A 20,312-nucleotide genomic window follows, 5' to 3' on the forward strand; every position below is an offset into this window, starting at 1 on the left:
CTGCCCAGTAAATTAGGGTTTTGCTTTTAACTGAACAAATATATTGTAAATCAATTAATCTAGCAGTTGTATTGACTAAGGCTGCATACACACCATACATTTAAAGCATGTGCCTTCCCAAAGGATCCTGGGAACTATTGTTTGTTACAGGTGCTGGGAATTATAGCTTTGTGAGGGGTAAACGACAACTCCCAGGGTTACTAAGAGGGGAAGAACATCCTTTAAATGTATGGTGTATACACAATCTAAATCTTGCATTCTAGCATTGGTGTTCTTTCTATTTTATTTCTAGAACAGCATTTTGTGGCCTGCAGAAAACAAAGGGGGGGGAGAATAAGATCTAGGGTGCTGCTAGTGTTGTCCTCAGAACTTAAGCAGCACAGCGAAGATTTACACTACCAGAATATCATCCTTCTCCTCATGGTAGAGCAATGGGTGGCGTAGCGGCCGTCGAATGTGCGTATGTGTAGAGGAACCTTGGAAGTAAGTGGCTGCAAATTTTGGGAATGAATATTCTGCAAGACCACTCGTCTCCTCTTCCTCTTCCTCCAGCTCCATGGCCATCGGGATCATATCCAGGTCCACCTCGTTCAGTTTGTACATCTGTGTCTTTGTCTCTAAGTCCTAAAGGGCAAAGAATCACAGACTATGACACAGAAGAAGAGAGCATCTCTCTCTCTCTCTCTCATGTCGTTATTGTTAAGTTGTGGGTGAACATATCAGACGACACAGCGATTCTTCAAACAGCTCTTGTTTATTCACAGACCCAGAACAGAACTGAACTGAAGGGTTCAGCCAGCCTGCTTATATAGAGCTCCACTACAATGCAACAGTAACAACTTTCTGTAACTATCCAATCACTGCACGTCACTTTCAATTCCTTATTTGCATATGTGGACCTGAGTGAAAACTATATACAGTATCCCCCTGCTGGCCCAGGGTGAGAACTTCAGTACATAACAGTTATCCTTCACTCTCTGCCTTCCCACAGAAACATCAGTGCTTACTAGTCCTGATGGCTGCAGTGTTTGGGGAACATGAGTCAGAGAGCGTTGTTGCACTCGTGTCCTGACTGTGAGCTTCCCACATGCATGTGGTTGGCCACTGCAAGAACAGGATGCTGCGCTAGATGGACCTTTGGTGTGACCCAGCAGGGCTCTTCTTATACCGAGGCTCCAGCAAGGCTGTTTGCTTGTCTGAGGCATTTCTACCCTGCCTTTTAGCCAAGACACTCTACAAAACTGTGTCAATGTCGGCTATTAAGAAGCATCATTGTAAGGTGTGCATAGTGGACACCTTCTCTATTAAGAGAGTATCTCCAGGTGGCCAATTCATATGCTGTTTTTCCCCCTGGGGGTGAACAGGCCTATACAATACTGACTTTACAGCTGCTTACCTCAAAGCCCAGAGGAGCCTGTCCTTCTTGGCCTCCGATTAAAGAAGGTAAGAAACCAAATACTCTGTCCACCATTTCCTGGTCACTGATGACATCATATATTGCTTCATGTTTGTCGTCAACAGCATCATATTTCCTTAGCTTCTCAGCATCCTCTTCCAGCTGTTCCTGTGGATATGAATCCATGTTATATGAATCCATGTAGCCAGCTCTAGGAACTTGTGAGAATGAAAATCTGTACACACACCAAATCCTCATAGGCACAAAGTGCAAGTTTGGATTTCCATGGCCAGGAGGACAAACAGGTTTACAAAGTAAGCTACTAGAATGCATATGGGAATACTCAGGAGCAAAGTATGCAAGCTACTCAGAGCATACAAAGATGGACCAGATATTTTCAAATGTTTCTAAATCTCATCTAATTCTGTAAGCAATCTACTCCTTATAAACCTAATTTCTGTCACCTAGATTTCCAGAGACAGGCACAGTGGTATCCTGGTAAAGCAGATCTAAGTAGGAGATATCTGACCATATACAGTATATACAATATACAATTAACTGTGTAATCTCACTGTATACAAGTTGTACAAGTGACAATAAAGTATTTCAATATAACATGCTGGAACTAAGCTTGCTGAGACCCAGCATATGCTCTTGGATTCCAAGCAAATTATTTCATTTTCTAATACGTATAGGGAACAAGAAGATTTCATGGTGAAAATAATTTGCCTGGCTAGTAAAGGTAAAGGGACCCCTGACCATTAGGGTCCAGTTGCGGACGACTCTGGAGTTGTGGCGCTCATCTTGCTTTACTGGCCGAGGGAGCCGGCGTACAGCTTCCAGGTCATGTGGCCAGCATGACTAAGCCGCTTCTGGAACCAGAGCAGCGCACGGAAACGCCATTTACCTTCCTGTCGGAGTAGTACCTATTTAGCTACTTGCACTTTTTGGGGTGCTTTCAAACTGCTAGGTTGGCAGGAGCAGGGACCGAGCAATGGGAGCTCACCCCATTGCGGGGATTTGAACCACTGACCTTCTGATCGGCAAGTCCTAGGCTCTGTGGTTTAACCCACAGCGCCACCCGCGTCCCAATTTGCCTTGCTACTTCTTACTTTAAAAAAATCAGATGACCTTATAAGGAAAGGTGTGGGGCACCTTTAACCCTCTAGATGTTGATAAACTACGACTCCTATCAGCTCCAGCAACCATGGCCATCAGGGATGATGGAAGTTGTAGTTCAGCAACACCAGGCAGACCAAAGGTTCCCCACCACCTGTTATAGAACCATAACACATGCATGAAATGAACTTCACTTTCACAAACGGCAAAGTAGTGACAACAGGTACAGATGGGAGGACATTTGTTGCGTATGATGAACTTTCCTAATATTTCTGCACAGACAGAACTCTCAATCAACATGCATGTCTTTCTGCTTTGGAAATATGTCCACTTGCATCACTGTATGTGACCTGCTGTGAAAACACATATTTCTTCTGTGGGAGTTTCTTCTGCCTGAATGCCATCATACATGAGAGCCCGGCGACCGAGAGAACCTACCTTTTCTATTCTAAGTGCTTCTTCCCTTGCTTTCTTTGCTCCAGTTATTGGAAGGAGATGCTTATCTTCCTTGAAGCGTAGCTGTCTGGCTTCCAGTTTGAGTTGCTGCTGCAGGTAACAGAAACTTACTATTGTTGTCTTTAGCCAGATTTATCACTTTGCACTCCCTCCTTTCCAAATGATTCCCAGCCTAACATTTGCATATAGCAAGGGCAAAAGTCTCACTGTGAGCCCCCTTCCAGACAGCCTTTCTATTATGCATCCATGATGATTTGTGCTCGTGATCTTGTGGGGAAGCCACATGTGATCTCAATTTCAATACTCTTTGCACCTGGAAAAGTTTTGGGTTGGTCACACTGCTTCATTTCCATTCAGGGCATACCTAGTAACTTCCTGCTGAAATCTTGTAACTTTTTACACCAGGAATGTTCTCGTTTATTTTTTCTCTGCTTTTGTTGAGCTATATCCTCTCCAGACAGCAATAATATGGTAGCAGTGGGGAAGCATCACAGAGCAACCAATAAAGCAGAATAAATGCACCACAAATACACTATTCTTGCATCAAGAACATAAGAATCGTAGAGCTGGAAGGGACCACGAGGGTCATCTAGTCCAACCCCTGCAATGCAGGAATATTTTGCCCAACCTGGGGCTCAACCTCATGACCCTGAGATTAAGAGTCTCATACTCTACCATCCGAGCTATCCCTGCAATGAAACACCAGTTTCACCTTTAGAATTAGTAAATACTACTGTTAGAACCTAAATATCTACCGTATACCGGTGTCCTTATAAATCAATAGCTTTCATTCTGTATTTTAAAGTTGCATCAAAAATATTTTGGAAAATTAATGTCTTTTAAAGTCATCACATATCATTTTGGCTGTGAACGATTTTTAAAAATTTATTGCAAGTGCTAAAGGCAAAACTCATTCAGTGACATCCTGGGAAACCATAGTTAATGGTTAGTGTGACTGGGCCTAAGAGGACTTTTTCACTTTTCCCTGCTAGTACTGGGAGGAAACAAACCATGTACTCTGGATTTGCAATACATCCAAAACAAGGATTACAGTTTGTTTCACTCCCATAAATGCATGATCTGTATGCATTCACTGATCATAGTTTGTTGCAGTAAAACATGGTTCAGTGGACATAAAGCAAAGGCAGAGATTGTGGTTTGTTTCTTCCATGCTCCAGTGAAGAAGAGCTAATCAAGTCTCTTAACCATGGCTTGTGACATGTGAATGAGGCCAATATATCTAACCCTGAACACAAACAAATTGAATTGGTGTGTATTTTAAATAATTCTGTTCTAATCACCTTGTCAAGAGTTCCAAGACCTCACCCTCAACTGTAGTAAGCAGGGGGTCATGATTAAATGATTATGTAGTGTTCAGTTATTTTGTACCTTGAGGATACTAAAATCATCACTAGGCCAACTCTCTATTCGCAGGATTTGGCTGCTGTCAAGCTTTCCTACTATGATGCATCATGTGCTGATTATGATCCAACTGTACCCACCTCTCTCTTCATTCTCTGGAAGCTCCTACGAGCAAACATCCCTCTGGCATAAGCCTGTATCACACACACAGCTTTCAGCTGCTCAGCTGTTTTCTGGCGCATCAGGTAACCTCGACACAAAGCTTGGAACTTAATCACACTTGCCCGGGCGGCCTCATATTGCTTCACAAGCTGCCTGCTCCGGAAAAGGGCCTGCAGGCGCTCAAAACCCAACATGATCTAACCACACAAGAAAAGAAATGGACAAGGTGCATGAACAGCAGGTTAAAAATGCTTCAAATGAATAAATATTCCATTGTCTTTGAAAGCATCTCATGGAGGTCCTTGCTACAGTGACAAAACCAAATTTATTTTATCCACCTCCTATCTTATCCATACACTAAAAGCACATCAGGAATACATGCAAGCAACAGTCCCCCCCCCCCCGATAAATCAGCCATCTGTTAGACCCTAGACAGTTGTTGCATTAAAAACAACAACTGAACCAAGGCAGGGATCCAAAGAACTATGTGAAAAGCACATCCAGGGGGATTTTTTGACACTTTCCCCTTTGCACAGCAGAATGTTGTGCCTTGCAACATTTCAAAAGCAGCCCACCATATAGTTTGAGGTGTGTGAAGTTCCATAAATAGTTCCATAAGTAGCTGTGCAGCTGATTCTCTGAATCCCATTCAAAGTAATGTTTGAGTGTTCTAGGTCTCTTAGTGTAAGAACCTATGAATAGTGTGCCTGGCTATGCAGAGCCCATTTTGATAACTGCATCTGAAAGATCCATGCAAGCTTTTTACCATCTTGAAGTTCTTTCGACAGCAATATCCCCTCCAGGCTGTCTGAATAACCACAGCACAGCGCCTCTGCCTCAGAAACTGTTTCCTGCAGGCAGAAGGAATTAAAACAAAAACAAAACAAACCTCAATATGCTAACATTAATCCCAAAATAGTGGGTCCAGTGGAATAAACCCAGAACTGCACCCCCTCCTCCCTACCTCACACACAAAAGCCACCTGCATCGAGCCCAAGAAAAATGCAATTTTCTCCCCATGGGTAAAATACCCAAAGGAAATTAACAATGTGATTTCATTTGCTACCTTTAGAAGCATTTTTACCTTTCCTTGAACCCTCTCAGCACTTTCTGAATTAGGATGGCTTTCTCTGTGAGTGCTTTGTCTCTCTGCACCTCCAGTACTGTATCATGATAGTCCTATTAAAGAATAGAAAAATTCACATGTTTATCACCAACTAATCTAACCTAAAAATCACCACATATAAAAGGGTTGTAACAAAACAGAACCAATCAGTCGGTATATAGGACAATATACGAGTTATTCTATTGCTCTTAGCAACAAAATGTATTAGAGAATCTGTGATGGAGATGGAGGAAACACTTCTGCTTTGTCATCTAGTGTCAACTGATTTAGAGCCAGGTGAGGGGAACAAGGGGGGCAAGTACAAAAATTAGGCTGGATGTTACAACAGCCCTGAAGTCAGCTTGTAGACTCAGCTTCAAGATGGAGAGTAAGTTCCTCTCAAGCATGGGTGTCCACAGAAATAATTTGGGCAGGAGAGGACAAGGTCTATGACTTGTAAGTACAAGTTACTGAGTTGTGACTGAACCCTGTGCACTACTACATAATGCTGAAGAGAAGCGATGAGAAACAATTCATAGAAGATCAGGCAAACAGACCTGAGGGAACAGTGCTCTCACATAGGTCCTATCTGCGCTATACGTTTAAAGCTGTGTCGTATCACTATAATCTGTCATGGCTTCCCCCAAAGAATCCTGGGAAGTGTAGTTTGTTAAGGGTGCTGAGAGTTGTTTGGAGACCCCTATTCTCTTCACAGAGCTACAATTCTGAGTGGTTTAGCAAACAATCCCTTTGGGGAGGGTCACTGTGTGAGGGAAATAGACGTCTCCTAACAACTCCCAGAGCCTTTCATGATCTAAAGTTCCCAGGATTCTTTGAGGAAAACCGTGGCTGTTCAAAGTGGACAAAACTGTTAGATTAAACCAGTAACTTACTTTCAGGAATACTTTGGTTCTTCCAATTTTCCACTCATCATCTTTTCCTATCACCTTCTCACAGATGTAAATGCAGCACTGGCGAGCATCATTCTTCAGCTGAAATGTAAATAAATTGTCACATTTATGTTTGGTTGGAAACTTAAGAGGCCTCATGAAAAATAACTAAGAAATGGGCACCAGATTCTGGTCATACTCTGGAAGTGCTTTTTTACACTAGAATTGGTGAGATTTATATCACTGGTAATATTGCCATATAAATTCTTGCAACTGCTAAGGATGACTTAAAAAAAGCATAAATAAAGCTTCCTGACAGTAAGAGCTGTTCGACAGCGGAATTTGCTGCCAAGGAGTGTGGTGGAGTCTCCTTCTTTGGAGGTCTTTAAGCAGAGGCTTGACAACCATATGTCAGGAGTGCTCTGATGGTGTTTCCTGCTTGGCAGGGGGTTGGACTCGATGGCCCTTGTGGTCTCTTCCAACTCTATGATTCTATGATTCTAAAGCAACCCACTTCTTGGTGATGTGCTTACTGGATATGTATATAGCAGTAAGAAGGGATTTGAGTTTTACAAATCAATATGCCTCTTACTGCAGTAATAAGGTTGATCAGTCCTGCTAACTTGCCTGCTCACGAGAAGACATTGGCTGCAGAACTCGGTATCTCTCAAAGAATTCTGCAAAGCCATAGCGAATTGGGTAGCCAGCTTTCCTAATCCGGATGGTTTCCATCATTCCAGAGTAGCGCAGCTGACGGATACAGAGTTCTCGGTCGAACAGCTGAAAATAAAACACGCAGCAAAATTCGACACAAACAACATTGGTTCTGTATCATATACATTAAGTGTTCCTGCTTATTCTTTTCACACCTAATCCTGAGTCTAATGAAAAATATATTTATCTCTTTCACATTTTCAGTCAAGTTGGGATACCAGAACAAGCACAGGAGGGAACAAGGGATGTCAATACATTTGCTAGAGTCACCCACTTGCTTGCTTCTTATTCGTACCTGCCTATTAATACAAATTTTCGCCAAAATGAATGAGCCTGCCTATTAAACCCTGGAATGTCAATCACATAAAGAAAATTAGATCTGAATGTGCCATCTGCAGGAAACTGCTCTCATTTGGAAGCACCCTGTCACATGCACCACCTTGCCCCCGTGACTGGGGGGGCGGGGCGGGCAGGGCCACACGACTTCAGCACACCGGGTATGCATGCCCTGCTGCATGCACGCATGGTGAAAGCATGCCCTGTGGCATCCTCGCATCTTGCACACACACCCAGTGGCATGCTGACATCACTCACACATGCTATGGGGTGTGCTGACATGTTGTGCAGGTGCCCCGTAGCTTGTGCATGTGACACAAGTGTGCCCCGCAACATGCAGGGGGGCTGGCCCTTTCGTTGGATTTTTTTTTTTTTTGAGGGGCTGGCCCCCATCCCCCACCTCTGCTAACTGTACAATTCCTCCCAAACGAATGTCCTTTCTCTTCAAACCAACAGATGCTAAAGACAAAAGCTTGATCAAGATATTTTAATGAAATATTACCATTGGCCTCTTGTAGTCATTGGGTTTGATGCAGCGGATAAAATATGGCTGGCAGTTACTCAGGATTTTCATCAGCTGCTCCAGGGACTGTTTGAACTGCCCCCCTAACGTAGAGAGACGCTTGGTGGTATCTGACCCCTGGGAGAGCAAACCACATGTCTTGAATATCAATTCAACACCCACATGCATTGAATGCCTATGCTGAATTATACATATATATACTGCCTCGGTGACTGAACACCCATTCACTGTGCACTCCTACACATGTTTACTCTTGAATAATAAAATGCTGATGAGGCACATTTTGCTTGATGCTGTGATGTAGACAAACCAATAATGAAAATGCTAATACAACCATACAGGGAAAAGCCCTTTCTTACTGCTTTGCATTCGCATTAAAAACAATTCAAGCAATGCATTTTCAGAGAAAATGTGTTCTTAATATTGCTGGCGAATATGCCCTTAATAAAAAGCCATACTTTTTATGACTGACAAGTTCTCTCTTTGTCTACTGTGTCCCCCTAGTGGACATTTGTAATGTGTGTCTGAAGCTGTGGAGCATATATACCCATTGCCTCTCCTGTTATGTTTGTAGACCTGAGGTTCCCTTTTCAACATGGTTTGTGGGACCTATTGGTTTTATATATGAAGTACTACTGCCCTCCAATGGCCAAAATCACAAACCAAAGGAAACCATCCTTTTATAATACCAACAGTCAACTTGCTCAGAATTCTTCAACAGGCATAGATGTATAAAGGAAAAATGACAAATGTAAAAGAGAGGGTGGTATTATGTGTCTCTACTGGAGCTGACCTGATACTTTTTTGTTGGATATTTTAACTTCTTTAAACAAAGAACATAAAAGTTTAAAGAAGAACTATGGGTAATATCCAGCATTACTCATATTCAGAATAGACCAATTAGTTAGAAATTACCCTCTATAAACTAGGTTACAAACGAACATTTAATTATCTCAACGCTGTAATAGTGTTATTGTTAATGCCACAAAATGGTGGAGTGGCAACTCAGATGTGCAAATTCAACAGAGTAATAACATAGGGGTAGCTCTTGCCTGCTCTGAGGGGGGAAAACAATAACTGTGGACAGAACAAAAGTCTAAAGAAAAAAAGACATGCCAACCAAGAGAATAAAGGAGGTAAAATAAAACAAAATTACTATGAATAGACACATATTACATATTTTAACCATAGCAAGAATTATTCATGCTAAGGCATGGATGAACATTCAAAAACCCCAATGAACTTGACATAATTAGGAAGTTGTGGGAACACGTAAATACAGGCAAACTAGTAGCAATGTTACAAAATACTGTAATGTCAATAATGGTAACTACAAGATACTTAAAAACGTTAGGAATAGCAAGACAAGTGGACTTTTTATCGTTTACATATTTTCCCCCCTATAACTTCAATATTTAATGTTTATACATTTATATATTTATATTTTGGAAGAACTGATGCAAAAGAATTGTGATTATTCTGGATATATTTACTCTATTCTGGTAATTTCTTTTAGTTTTTAAGCACTGGAAAGCTATATAGCTTGAAAATATCTGAATACAATTGTGTATGTACCAGGAGTACAAATGTGGATGGATAAAACAAAACAAAACAGGATCTTCCATTCTGTATTTCAATGGACATCTATGCCCAGGGATGGCAAGCTTCAATCTATAGGTCTAATTAGGCCCACCAGTCCTCCTACATGAGACCATGTAGGCCAAGGCACAACCAACTGCCCTACACTTGACATCATATATACTATGTACAAGCCTGGCTCAGCCAAAGGGAGGTTTGCAGGCACCACCAACTAGCTGACCGCTGGTGCCTGTAATGGCATATGCAAACTGCTGGGGAAAACAGCACCTGATTAAATTTGCTGATTAAAATCTATCTTTCCCTTCCTTCCAAAAGAGCCCGGGTTCAGGTTTTCAAACCCCCAAACAAACTCAGAAGCAAAAGATAAAGGAGCAGCTGTGTATATGAAAAATATCTGAATAGGGCAGGTGGCAGCTGCTTTTCAAGTAGCCTTGAAACCTTGCAATTATTCTGGAAGCTGATGTTTTCAGAGAGAGATAAACACACAAGGTGCTTTCCTGCAAAGAAACAAGGACATCTAGGCATGGGCATATCTCTCAATGTCAGTTTCTCTCAGTGTCTTATTTTTAAAGCTTAAGTTCAGTTAGCATGAGCATATGCTCCAGAATGGGGGAAATGTGGCTAACAGGACATACACGTTCTGCAGGTAACTAACTACTTAGCAACCTTTGTCAGAGTTGCAGGGGAATGCCTGAAATTTTCCCAACAGTAGGCACAATCCAAAGGAAATAGTTCGCCTTCCAGCCTACTGAAATAAAATAGGTATTGCACAAACTCACAGCTGCTACAGAAATAATTAAAGCCAGGTGATGGCTTTAGGGTTGATTTTTTTTTCCAATCATGGCATTTCTTCTCCAAGCAGTTTACCTGTCCTAAGGCAGCAGGTGATGTTCTGGATTGCACAAAACCCCGGCAGGACAATGACTGGTGGCAAAAGGACAGCAAAAGGGAGAGCAAAAAGGGTAGAATTTTGAAAGAATAAAGGAGGAAATGAACAGATGGATAAGATAAGTACAGCAATTATTTGATGTTTCACTACAGTTAGATTGAAAATAGTGCAGGGGGAAATCTGAAAAGAGCATCATGTGGATAAATCCTAAACACTTGCATTGGCACAACACCGCAATAATGTCCCTGCAATGCTATTACAACATGATGGCTGCGAATTTGCACAGCCACCGCATATCCTTTCTCCAAATAGTTGAGCACAATGTAGACTGATGTTATCTCATTTTATCCTCACAATAACCTTGTGTCTGAGAGATGTTGGCTAGTTTGAGATTACCCAATGACCTTCACAGGTGAGTAGGGATCTAAGCCTAGGTTTTCCTGGTTTAGGGCCAATATTCTAACCACTTCATCACACTGGCTAAATGCTTAGAAATGCTTCATCCTGATTTGCCAATGCTATGACTGCAAAATTGTAACACCTGCACTAGTTGGACTGGGCTTGCTCCTCCTCAGCCACTGTTTTGCAGTCAATAAACATGCAGATCTTCCCCATACCTGTCATACAAGAATTGCAGGGGACCCCATCCCCACACAGCAGGCCAAGGTTGTGTACAAACTATAACTTCAAACTATAACAATCACTCCTAGACTGCATACACACTATATCTTCAAAGCTCATTCAAAGCGCCCTTTTCCTCTCAAAGAATTCTGAGCACTGTAGTTTGTTAAGGGTTGCTGGGAATTGGAACTACAGTGACCAGAATTTCTTGAGGGAGGGAAATATGCTTTGAAAGTGCTTTAAAGATATAGTGTGTATGCAGTCTAGGAGTGATTGTAACTGTAAAAGATGCTTTGCTTGCTGTATATTTCTACTCTCCTGTTTTGAATCTGGTAACCCTAGGAAAACAAAACTGCATATTCTGACCAAACCACTTATTCTAACTAGGAAAGTATTTTCTGAATTATAGGATAAAGCAGATATATCTAATATAAATAGCTTGGGATCGTTCCTACTATTATACATTTAAAATATGGCAAAGGCTTAAAAAATTGACACAGAAGGCAAAGTGCAGCTAGAATGTCTAGAAATAGAGGCTGGGAGGACATCTACATTTCAAGTCAGTGCTGGGGGGCAGCTAACCTTGAGGGTGGGATCTACTCCTAGATGCCTGATGCTCCCACGGCCAAAAGGAATCACATTCACGGGTGTCTCCACCTGAAAGACCTGTCTGAGGAATTTGTTTTTGGATGAATGAACCAACTGCAGGATGTCAGAGCTAAGCATGTCACGGTTTTTCTCGAGAAAACCTGTAAGAAAGGAGAAGCAAGGTAAATCAAGCCTTTCTGCTTGATGCCAATCTCAGTATCGTACTGAGTTCCCTTGGCCATTCTCCCTCCTCTCTCTTTGATAGTGGCCATTCCCACTCCATTGAAATGGACCCTGCCTACCACACCACTTCAGTAAAGGAATGAAACAGCTGTTTATGAACCAAGAATTAGTCTGACAGTATCAATCTGCAGGATTTGAAACTGGGGAAAAAAGGAACTCTCTTTGAATTGATAGATGATATAATGCTGGGACAGGGAACTTTTGTTATTGACTCACCTTTAGACTGGTAATAAACAACACCAGCAAAATGGTTGATACCAAAGACTGTGTCATGGACGCTTCTTGGTGGAATGTAGATTTTGCTTCTGCAATGATGATTGTTGATTTTGTGCAACATGGTTGTGTCTGTTCCCTGGAAGCAAACCACAACATGAGATTAAAGTGGGTCGGGGAGGATGCTAATACGTGCTCAAAACAAGGAAAATGTGTGGCAAAAGACTTCCTGAGTTGCGACAATGTGGCAACAACATTTTTAGAGTCAGGAAATATTTTAGAGATACAGAAACCTGAGGGGTCTCCGTTAGGTTGCCTGCACAGCAAATAGCTCCAGATGTTTAAAGCAAGAGAGCCAAGCTACACAGCTAGATTCACAACATGCAACACAAATCAATACAATATAGCAACAGAAGAAATAAAAACAAAGCTAATTCCCTGTGGCAGCCTGGAGAAAAACCACAATACTCACCTTAGGGAACCTGCTTTCTTCATCAATGAGTGACACAATATTCATGGGTTTGAGTGCAATCACTTCCAAGGCGGTACAGTTATCCGTGAAGTCAATGTGACTCCAGGTGATATGCTCAGCCAAGTATTCCTCCTGCTCTAGCTTGAAGACATGCGCTACAAAGAACTGCTGGAGATGCTCATTGGCAAAGTTGATGCACAGCTGCTCAAAACTGCAGGGACACAATTATTTCTTATTTATCGTGAACATTTATATTATTAATATAATCTTCCCTTCTAGTCCTTCATAGCCTTCAGATATTGAGGTCTGGGTAAAATATACACTTAATGAGAAACACAACTGGCTGAGTAACCAATTAAAAGACAAATGATTAATCCACTAAAAATCTTGAATCACCAGGCAGCTCTCATGAAATCTAGCATATATCAAGGGCAAGTAACAAACACCACACACTTTCACTTCAGCATGAAGCTGTATCAGTGGACCTCAATCATCTTCAGTGTGGAAATTAATTAACTTAAAATATAACTTCCATAAATACTAATGGTTACAATTTGTTTCTGACATGGTGTGCTATTTCTCAAAACATCCCACAAAACAGTTAAAACTTGAATGTCATACCTGTTAGTGGTAAAATTTTCAAAGCCAAAGATGTCCAGTAGCCCAATGGACCTGCATGTTTTTTTATGACCCTGAGATGGTGGGTTGTAAATTGCAGTATTGATCTTATTAACTATCCAGAGGAAGAGGAGTCCATAGATCCCCTGGGTAAAGAAAAGGTGCATAAGAGCACGGTATTTAACACAAGTTGCATTCACATGTGGGGTTCATTGCATTGGTTTAGCTGATTATAAGGCTAGTGCTTCTGCCCCATTTTCTAATGTTCCTTTCACACTGTACAAACCTGTTTCATCACATCTCAACCACTATACCATCAGGTTGCAGTAAATGCCATGCACACAGCAACAAGAAGCTGCAATAAATAAATAAACATCCATAGATGCCAATATGCCATCCCTCTCCCTCCACATTCTGCCATTCTGTGCTGAAATACCAGCTCCACTGACATCAAGAAAAACATGCAACGTTCACCATAAGACAGTAAGCCCATGGATGAGAGCCAAGAAATATAATTATAGCTGTAGGCTCGTATAGATTCAAACTTCCTTAATAAATCAGATGATAAAACTGGAATACCAAACAGGACATTGTTTGTAAGATTTTGTCTTTAGACTGTTATTAAACTTCAATGACAAGTACAACCTTATCGTTTTTATTTTATTTATCTATTCATAAAATGTATGCACTGCCTCATTGTAAGAAAACCTCAAAGCTGTTTACAAAACATAACTGAGAACCACACATGGGGAGAGCTGTTTATCTCCTTTACCTTTACGAAGGCGTCTCTCACATCAGCAGCCTGGGCTACACTTAGGGGCATAGAGACGCTCTCTCCCCTGATGATGATTGAGTGGTTTGTAAGGCTGCTGTGGAGTTCCCCGGAATCCACCTGTAGGAATGACAATTGAATTGTGTCATTTTCTGTAGATATAGGAGATCTGGCGAGAAAGGGCAGCGCCTCCTTCAAGAGAAGGGATATAAAGTCACTTAATAGAGATGTGGGTGGTGCTGTGGTGTAAACCACTGAGCCTTGGGCTTGCCGATCGGAAGGTCAGCGGTTCGAATCCCCGTGACGGGGTGAACTCCCGTTGCTTGGTCCCAGCTCCTGCCAACCTAGTAGTTCAAAAGCACGTCAAAGTGCAAGTAGATAAATAGATACCACTCTGGCGGGAAGGTAAACAGCATTTCCGTGCGCAGCTCTGGTTTTGCCAGAAGCAGATTAGTCATGCTGGCCACATGACCCGGAAAAACTGTCTGCGGACAAACGTTGGCTCCCTCGGCCTGTAAAACGAGATGAGCACTGCAACCCCAGAGTTGTTTGCAACTGGACTTAACTGTCAGGGGTCCTTTACTTTTACCTTTAATAGAAAGCAGGGCAAGGCAAGGCAAGGCTGCCATCATAGCAGTGGCATAGCAGCTGGTGGCAATGGGAGCACAAGATGTGATCTCTAAGCAGAGAAGACAACATGGTAAAAAGTGTGCATGTTCCTACAAGAAGGGGGCGGGGGAACTGGGAGGGGACAATGCAGTACAGTGTGGTTAGAATGTCACATTAGGAGCTGGGAGATCAGGTTCAAATCCCCACTCATCCATGAAGCCCACAGCACTTGCTATGGAGTGGGAAGCTATATTCACTGCCCTGAGTTCCTTTGGAGGAAAGGTTGTCGGGATTAAATAAAGAATATAAATAATATTCATGCGCAACGCCAATACCTCTAGCAGTTTAGTTGCAATGGAAAAGTGTGCAGAATCCAGCACAGCACAACAGTCCAAATTATCATACACGGCAGCTAGATAAAGGAAAAAGTAAATCTTGGTGATCATTTATAACAAAAAGCATGTAACATACTTTTGCTCATTCAAGAAGCAGCCATTAGGCTAAAGAAAGTAACAACACAAGAAGAAGAATGCAATCTCCCTAAGACGCCATGGTATTTGTGTTCATAATCCATGTGGAAAATGGGAGATGCCCCTTAAGGTATGGTCCCCGAACCTTCTTACAGGGAAATGTAATATATTGTTCAGACATTAAGCAGTGCCAGTAATTAAAATGGTGGTTTTTTTTCAACTGTGGCAAATAGGATCCTTGCAAATATACCCGCCATCCCCTGCCCACTTCTCAAAATGTTGATTCCTGAAGATCACTACAGAAACACCCCATGCAGCATTCATTGTTTTCTTGCTTTTCCACATACAGGCAATCTGTTCTGTGGTAACTATGTGAAATACAACTTTGACTTACCCAACTTCTCTAACTAAAATGTTCCCCCCCCCCCACACTATACACAACTATCACAAAGCACTCATCTTAAAAGTGTATATAATAAGGAGAGTCTTTTTCAGGGTAAAATATCTACATTCCTCTGCGCTTTCTTTTTTAGATAACAAAATGTTGTTTTCTGCTAAAGGTATAGTCTGGTAATTCCATTAACCCCTATTTTCTCCACTTTGGTCGGTGTGTGTTTGTGTGTAGGTGCACACGCTGGACTTACCTTCAAACTCCATATTCCCCAGATGCAAAATGGCTGCCAGCAGTTTGCTTATGTCCCAGTGCTCAGAATCAGAGAACATCAGGATTTTCATGGCAGAGCGAATATGAGCATATTCCTTAGCATCATTACGGCCTTCACAGGAAGTGCAGTCCCCCTGGAAGACAGAACAGTGGTGACATTTTTATACCGTAATGATATGGGGTGGTTCGTTTGAATGATCTCTCAAGGATGGTATTGTGATTCTGTGAATCTGGTTGCAAAGGAGATTGCTAAACTGACTTGTGAACCTTAGCCAAGCAGATTTCCTTTCACTGGGAAGATTGGCAGTTCACCTATGCTCAATCTGTATATGTATAAACTAGGGGCTGTAACCTGGCTTACTTTGTTCGCCAAACCCACCTACCTCCCTACATCCCTTGCCAAAGCCACACACCCTCCCATTACACCTTGCCAAAGCCGCCTGCCCCTCCCCTTCTCACCAAAGCCTCTCCTCAGAGCCTTAGTCCTCAGAGATTGTGTGCACACAATACATTTACAGCTAAGAAAATTGGCATAGAATCACAGAATCTTAGAGCTGGAAGGGACTCAATGGTCATCTAGTCCAACCCACCATAAGGCAGGAATCTCGGCTAAAGCATCCATGACAGATGGCAATCCAACCTCTGCTTAAAAACCTCCAAGGAAAGAGAGTCCACCACCTCTCGTGGGAGTCTGTTCCACTGCCAAACAGCTCTTACTGTCAGAAAGGTTTTTTTGAATGTTTAGTCAGAATCTCCTTTCTTATAACTTGAAGCTATTGGTTCAAGTCCTACCCTCCAGAGCAGGAGAAAACAAGCATGTTCCCTCTTCCATGTGACAGCCCTTAAGATATCGGAAGATAGCTATTGTATCTCCTCTCAGTCTCCTCTTTTCCATCTGTACCCATAAGCAAGCAAACAAACACAAGGCAAAATGCATTCTACTGTGTGTTTCCCTTTTAATCTAATCTATATGTGTGTGTGTGTGTGTGTGTGTGTGTGTGTGTGTGTATTTTTTCTGTACTTCCTCATGAGCCACAAAGACCTTCAGACCTTTTATGCAATAGGCAATCTTTGAATTCCAGAAGTAAATTCTGCCCTGCCTAGCTATCAGATTAATTTCTACTTGCTTCATTTTTTTTATTATATTTTATTTATTAAATTTATATACCACCCTTCATCATAGGATCTCAGGGCGGTTCACAGAATAAAATACAAGATAAAAACACAAGTAAATAATTAAAACAGCAAAACAATAACCCCCCTTCCCAGAGACACATTTAAAAGGCTGCAGAATATTAATCAGCTGTAACTGAATATTAATCAGTGTGACTGATTTCCAAGAAAATATGTGTCCTTTAGCAAATGACATTCTCATTCTGTGATAGCCGGTGAAGCTTTCCCTCTCCAATTTAGGGACGTGCTCAGAGCAGACAAGAGTGCTTCCTTTTTAGGACCACATTCCCTTCATAAACATTTCACTTTCATGTATGTCTTTCTAAAGGGGGGAGGGGAATGGCAACTGGGTTTCTGTTTCTCATCTAAGAATGGTTTGCAGATGCTGAATGGAAAAAAGTGTCCAAAGGCCAAAGTACATGCTTTATGCAAATACATAAAACTATCACCTGGGAGTTCTTTTCTACTTTATTAACTGCTTCACTAAGCAGGAGTGAAAGCGTGGAGCGTGGGGTGTGTGAACTCTTCCCCCACTCCACACTCCTGTTTCTCTGCTCTAAATTGCCTCTTCCTCTAGCTTTCCTCCCTGTAGGGTATATAAAAATGCATGGAAATACATGTGTAAACTTTAAACTTTGTGGGAGGAAAAGCCTCTGTGTGCTGTATGCTTGTACTGGTGTGAAATGGCTGGTAAGGACCAGGTTCACTGATAGACATAAGGCACAACTTGTCAGTTTGCATTTCTTAGTACAGAAAGTATTGATCTGATGTGCAGAGATCTTTCCTATTCTAATTAATTTAAGAGGGTTTTGAAAGCTGCTCTGTGAAAGAAACAAGCAGAAGGCTTGTGATGTTTGGGTTATCCTTCAGAAAAGCTGAGTACAGCTGGCTTAAACTGCTCCTGTTATCTCTTTCTGTCAAGGTCATGCTGACAATAATAATAGGCCAGAAGGAGCCTGGGTTTCCCTCCTTTTCTATTTCTCTTTCCTTCTGTGTGGTGTTCTGTATATAGTATGCTTCATGTTAAGTTTTAGTCTTCTTATAAGTTATTGTAAGTTTAAGTTAAGTCTGCTGCAACTGGAATTCTTGTGGACAGTGCCAATCCTGAAAGTATTGGATTTGTGACTATTATGCTCATTTGCCTTCAGTAGAAGTAAAGCTCTGCTGGATGAAATACAATTGCCTCTGGTCCTTTTTTGGGGAATCCTGCAATGCATTTAAGTTTTTTACTCTGCTAAGTATACGTTGGAGTTCTTTTCTGGATCAATATTGAGTAGAATTCCATGACACAACTTACCATAGTAAGATAAGTGTACTCTGAAGCTGTGCCCAGATTCAGCATCTTCTTCTGCTCCAGATTCATCCCCATTAACATGCAGTAAAAGATGTGATAGTTCCTTTCCTCAGGAGCCTAGAATGATAAGAAGACCCCCACAGACATAACAGCAGCACAAATGAAAACAGGAACACTGCCCCAATTAAATGCGTGCTCTGAATTACCTGGCGACAAACGCGAGACTTCTCCAGAAGGAACTGTTCTATCCGAGCGCCTTCTATCACTCCGTTTTGGTTGAAATGAATATCAACGTATTTCCCAAAGCGACTCGAATTGTCATTCCGAATTGTCTTGGCATTTCCAAAAGCTGTAAGTGAGTGAGATGGCACCATGAAGGGGAGGGCCACTCTTTTGCTTATTTGAAATCATTTAGGGCACCAAGATACTTGGAAGTACTTTTTCACAAAGTAAGAGGTGCTCATTTTATTTTATTTTGATTTATAGTCAACTACATCCCAAGAATGCAGGATGCGGGTGGCGCTGTGGGTAAAACCACAGTGCCTAGGACTTGCCGATCATAAGGTCGGCGGTTCGAATCCCTGCGACAGGGTGAGCTCCCATCTTTCGGTCCCAGCTCCTGCCCGCCTAGCAGTTCGAAAGCACCCTTAAAGTGCAAGTAGATAAATAGGACCGCTTTATAGCGGGAAGGTAAACGGCGTTCTGTGGTGCTGCGCTGGTGCTGGCTCGCCAGAGCAGCTTCGTCACGCTGGCCACGTGACCCGGAAGTGTCTGCGGACGGTGCCGGCTCCCGGCCTCTAGAGTGAGATGAGCGCACAACCCTAGAGTCTGACAAGACTGGCCCGTACGGGCAGGGGTACCTTTACCTTTTACATCCCAAGATCTTGAGGGTGGTGAGCCATCTTTAATGTATAAACATTTCAGTAAAATAATCTGATTAAAACACCATTAAAAGTCTATAAACCTCTGTTTACAGTGTAGCCATCTAAAAGTACAGCTGTATGTGCCATTTCCTATTTCTTTTAAGAATATTCCAGAACTGGACGATACTTTCTCCCCAATATTTTCCTTATGTGTGACAGCAAAGGCTGACTGCATGCCCTTCTCTATAAAGACATCCTGATATATTTAATAGCTGAATAGGGAATGCAAGTGGAACCTCCAGATTGAACAGTAGAGATGACTGTATATGATGTACATTCTAGGGGTGCTTTCAGACATGCAGAATATTGCATTACTTTTCCTGATTATAATGCTAGCACTTCTGTTCCATTTTCTAATGTTCCTTTCACACTGCAGCACCTGCTGTGATACAGAACTGTGGCTTTTTTACCAATATATTGGCATGTTGAACTAAATTCCATTCACACTAGTGAGCATGGTGTGTCACAACAACAACCATCGTTGGACGACGTCACTGCTTCACCATCCTTTTGCACATGAATGCTTCTGCTATACTGGTATACAGCACCAACTTCTTCACTTTACTCCTGCAATTTTATGGGTTAAGAGGCATGCAAACAGATTTTTTTCTGGAATCAAATAACATGAACATGAGTGCTAAACATCCATTGGTTTTTCAGAAGTGGCTTTTACATCTCCTGAAAGCTGAAATATAATGCAGAAATTAACAGTCAGGGAAAGGTCAGGGAAATAGAATGAACTGCCATGTGAATGGCATTATGTAGCCTACCTTCTAAAATGGGATTGGCCTCTAGAATCTGTTGTTCAATCCAAGAATGTTGGCCGCTTATAGCTGCTAAGAACTGCAAAATCAGCTTTGTGCTTTCGGTCTTCCCTGCTCCGGATTCTCCACTGAAATAAGATATCAAATCCGGTGAACTCAGTGATGGACTCTCTTGACAAATTGGAATAAAAAGTGGCCCGTTTCTTCTTGCTCTTGAATAATCTTAAATCAATCGTTGCAGGAAAAGAGTGAATTTTGCTTTCCACCATCACACTTCAACAAAGTGGATATTCTCTGAACAACTGTTTAGCTGTGTTTTGATACCTCTTGCCTACAC

At 41.9% G+C, this 20,312-nt stretch overlaps 1 protein-coding gene across 5 annotated transcripts in view; it reads right to left on the minus strand.

Annotated features, from left to right (window-relative positions):
- Window positions 1-20,312, minus strand: part of MYO7B (myosin VIIB) — a 60,065-nt gene that overhangs the window by 31,020 nt on the left and 8,733 nt on the right. For 2 of the 5 annotated variants that reach the window (XM_083505556.1, XM_083505554.1), the window contains exons 6-25: window positions 19,982-20,103; window positions 18,495-18,637; window positions 18,292-18,405; window positions 15,802-15,955; window positions 15,023-15,099; window positions 14,079-14,198; window positions 13,310-13,452; window positions 12,689-12,899; window positions 12,220-12,355; window positions 11,755-11,921; window positions 10,530-10,586; window positions 8,043-8,180; window positions 7,118-7,270; window positions 6,494-6,592; window positions 5,580-5,674; window positions 5,262-5,346; window positions 4,474-4,692; window positions 2,954-3,061; window positions 1,397-1,564; window positions 400-624 (exon numbers count right to left, since the gene is read on the minus strand). In XM_083505556.1, the coding sequence (XP_083361682.1) occupies window positions 400-624; window positions 1,397-1,564; window positions 2,954-3,061; window positions 4,474-4,692; window positions 5,262-5,346; window positions 5,580-5,674; window positions 6,494-6,592; window positions 7,118-7,270; window positions 8,043-8,180; window positions 10,530-10,586; window positions 11,755-11,921; window positions 12,220-12,355; window positions 12,689-12,899; window positions 13,310-13,452; window positions 14,079-14,198; window positions 15,023-15,099; window positions 15,802-15,955; window positions 18,292-18,405; window positions 18,495-18,637; window positions 19,982-20,103 (2,734 nt within the window). The remainder of the gene's footprint in view (window positions 1-399; window positions 625-1,396; window positions 1,565-2,953; window positions 3,062-4,473; window positions 4,693-5,261; window positions 5,347-5,579; window positions 5,675-6,493; window positions 6,593-7,117; window positions 7,271-8,042; window positions 8,181-10,529; window positions 10,587-11,754; window positions 11,922-12,219; window positions 12,356-12,688; window positions 12,900-13,309; window positions 13,453-14,078; window positions 14,199-15,022; window positions 15,100-15,801; window positions 15,956-18,291; window positions 18,406-18,494; window positions 18,638-19,981; window positions 20,104-20,312) is intronic. The other 3 variants (XM_083505555.1, XM_083505557.1, XM_083505558.1) reach the window with 3 other exon arrangements.

Source organism: Podarcis liolepis, assembly GCF_965112155.1.
Source record: "Podarcis liolepis genome assembly, chromosome: 5".
Lineage (NCBI taxonomy): Eukaryota > Metazoa > Chordata > Lepidosauria > Squamata > Lacertidae > Podarcis > Podarcis liolepis.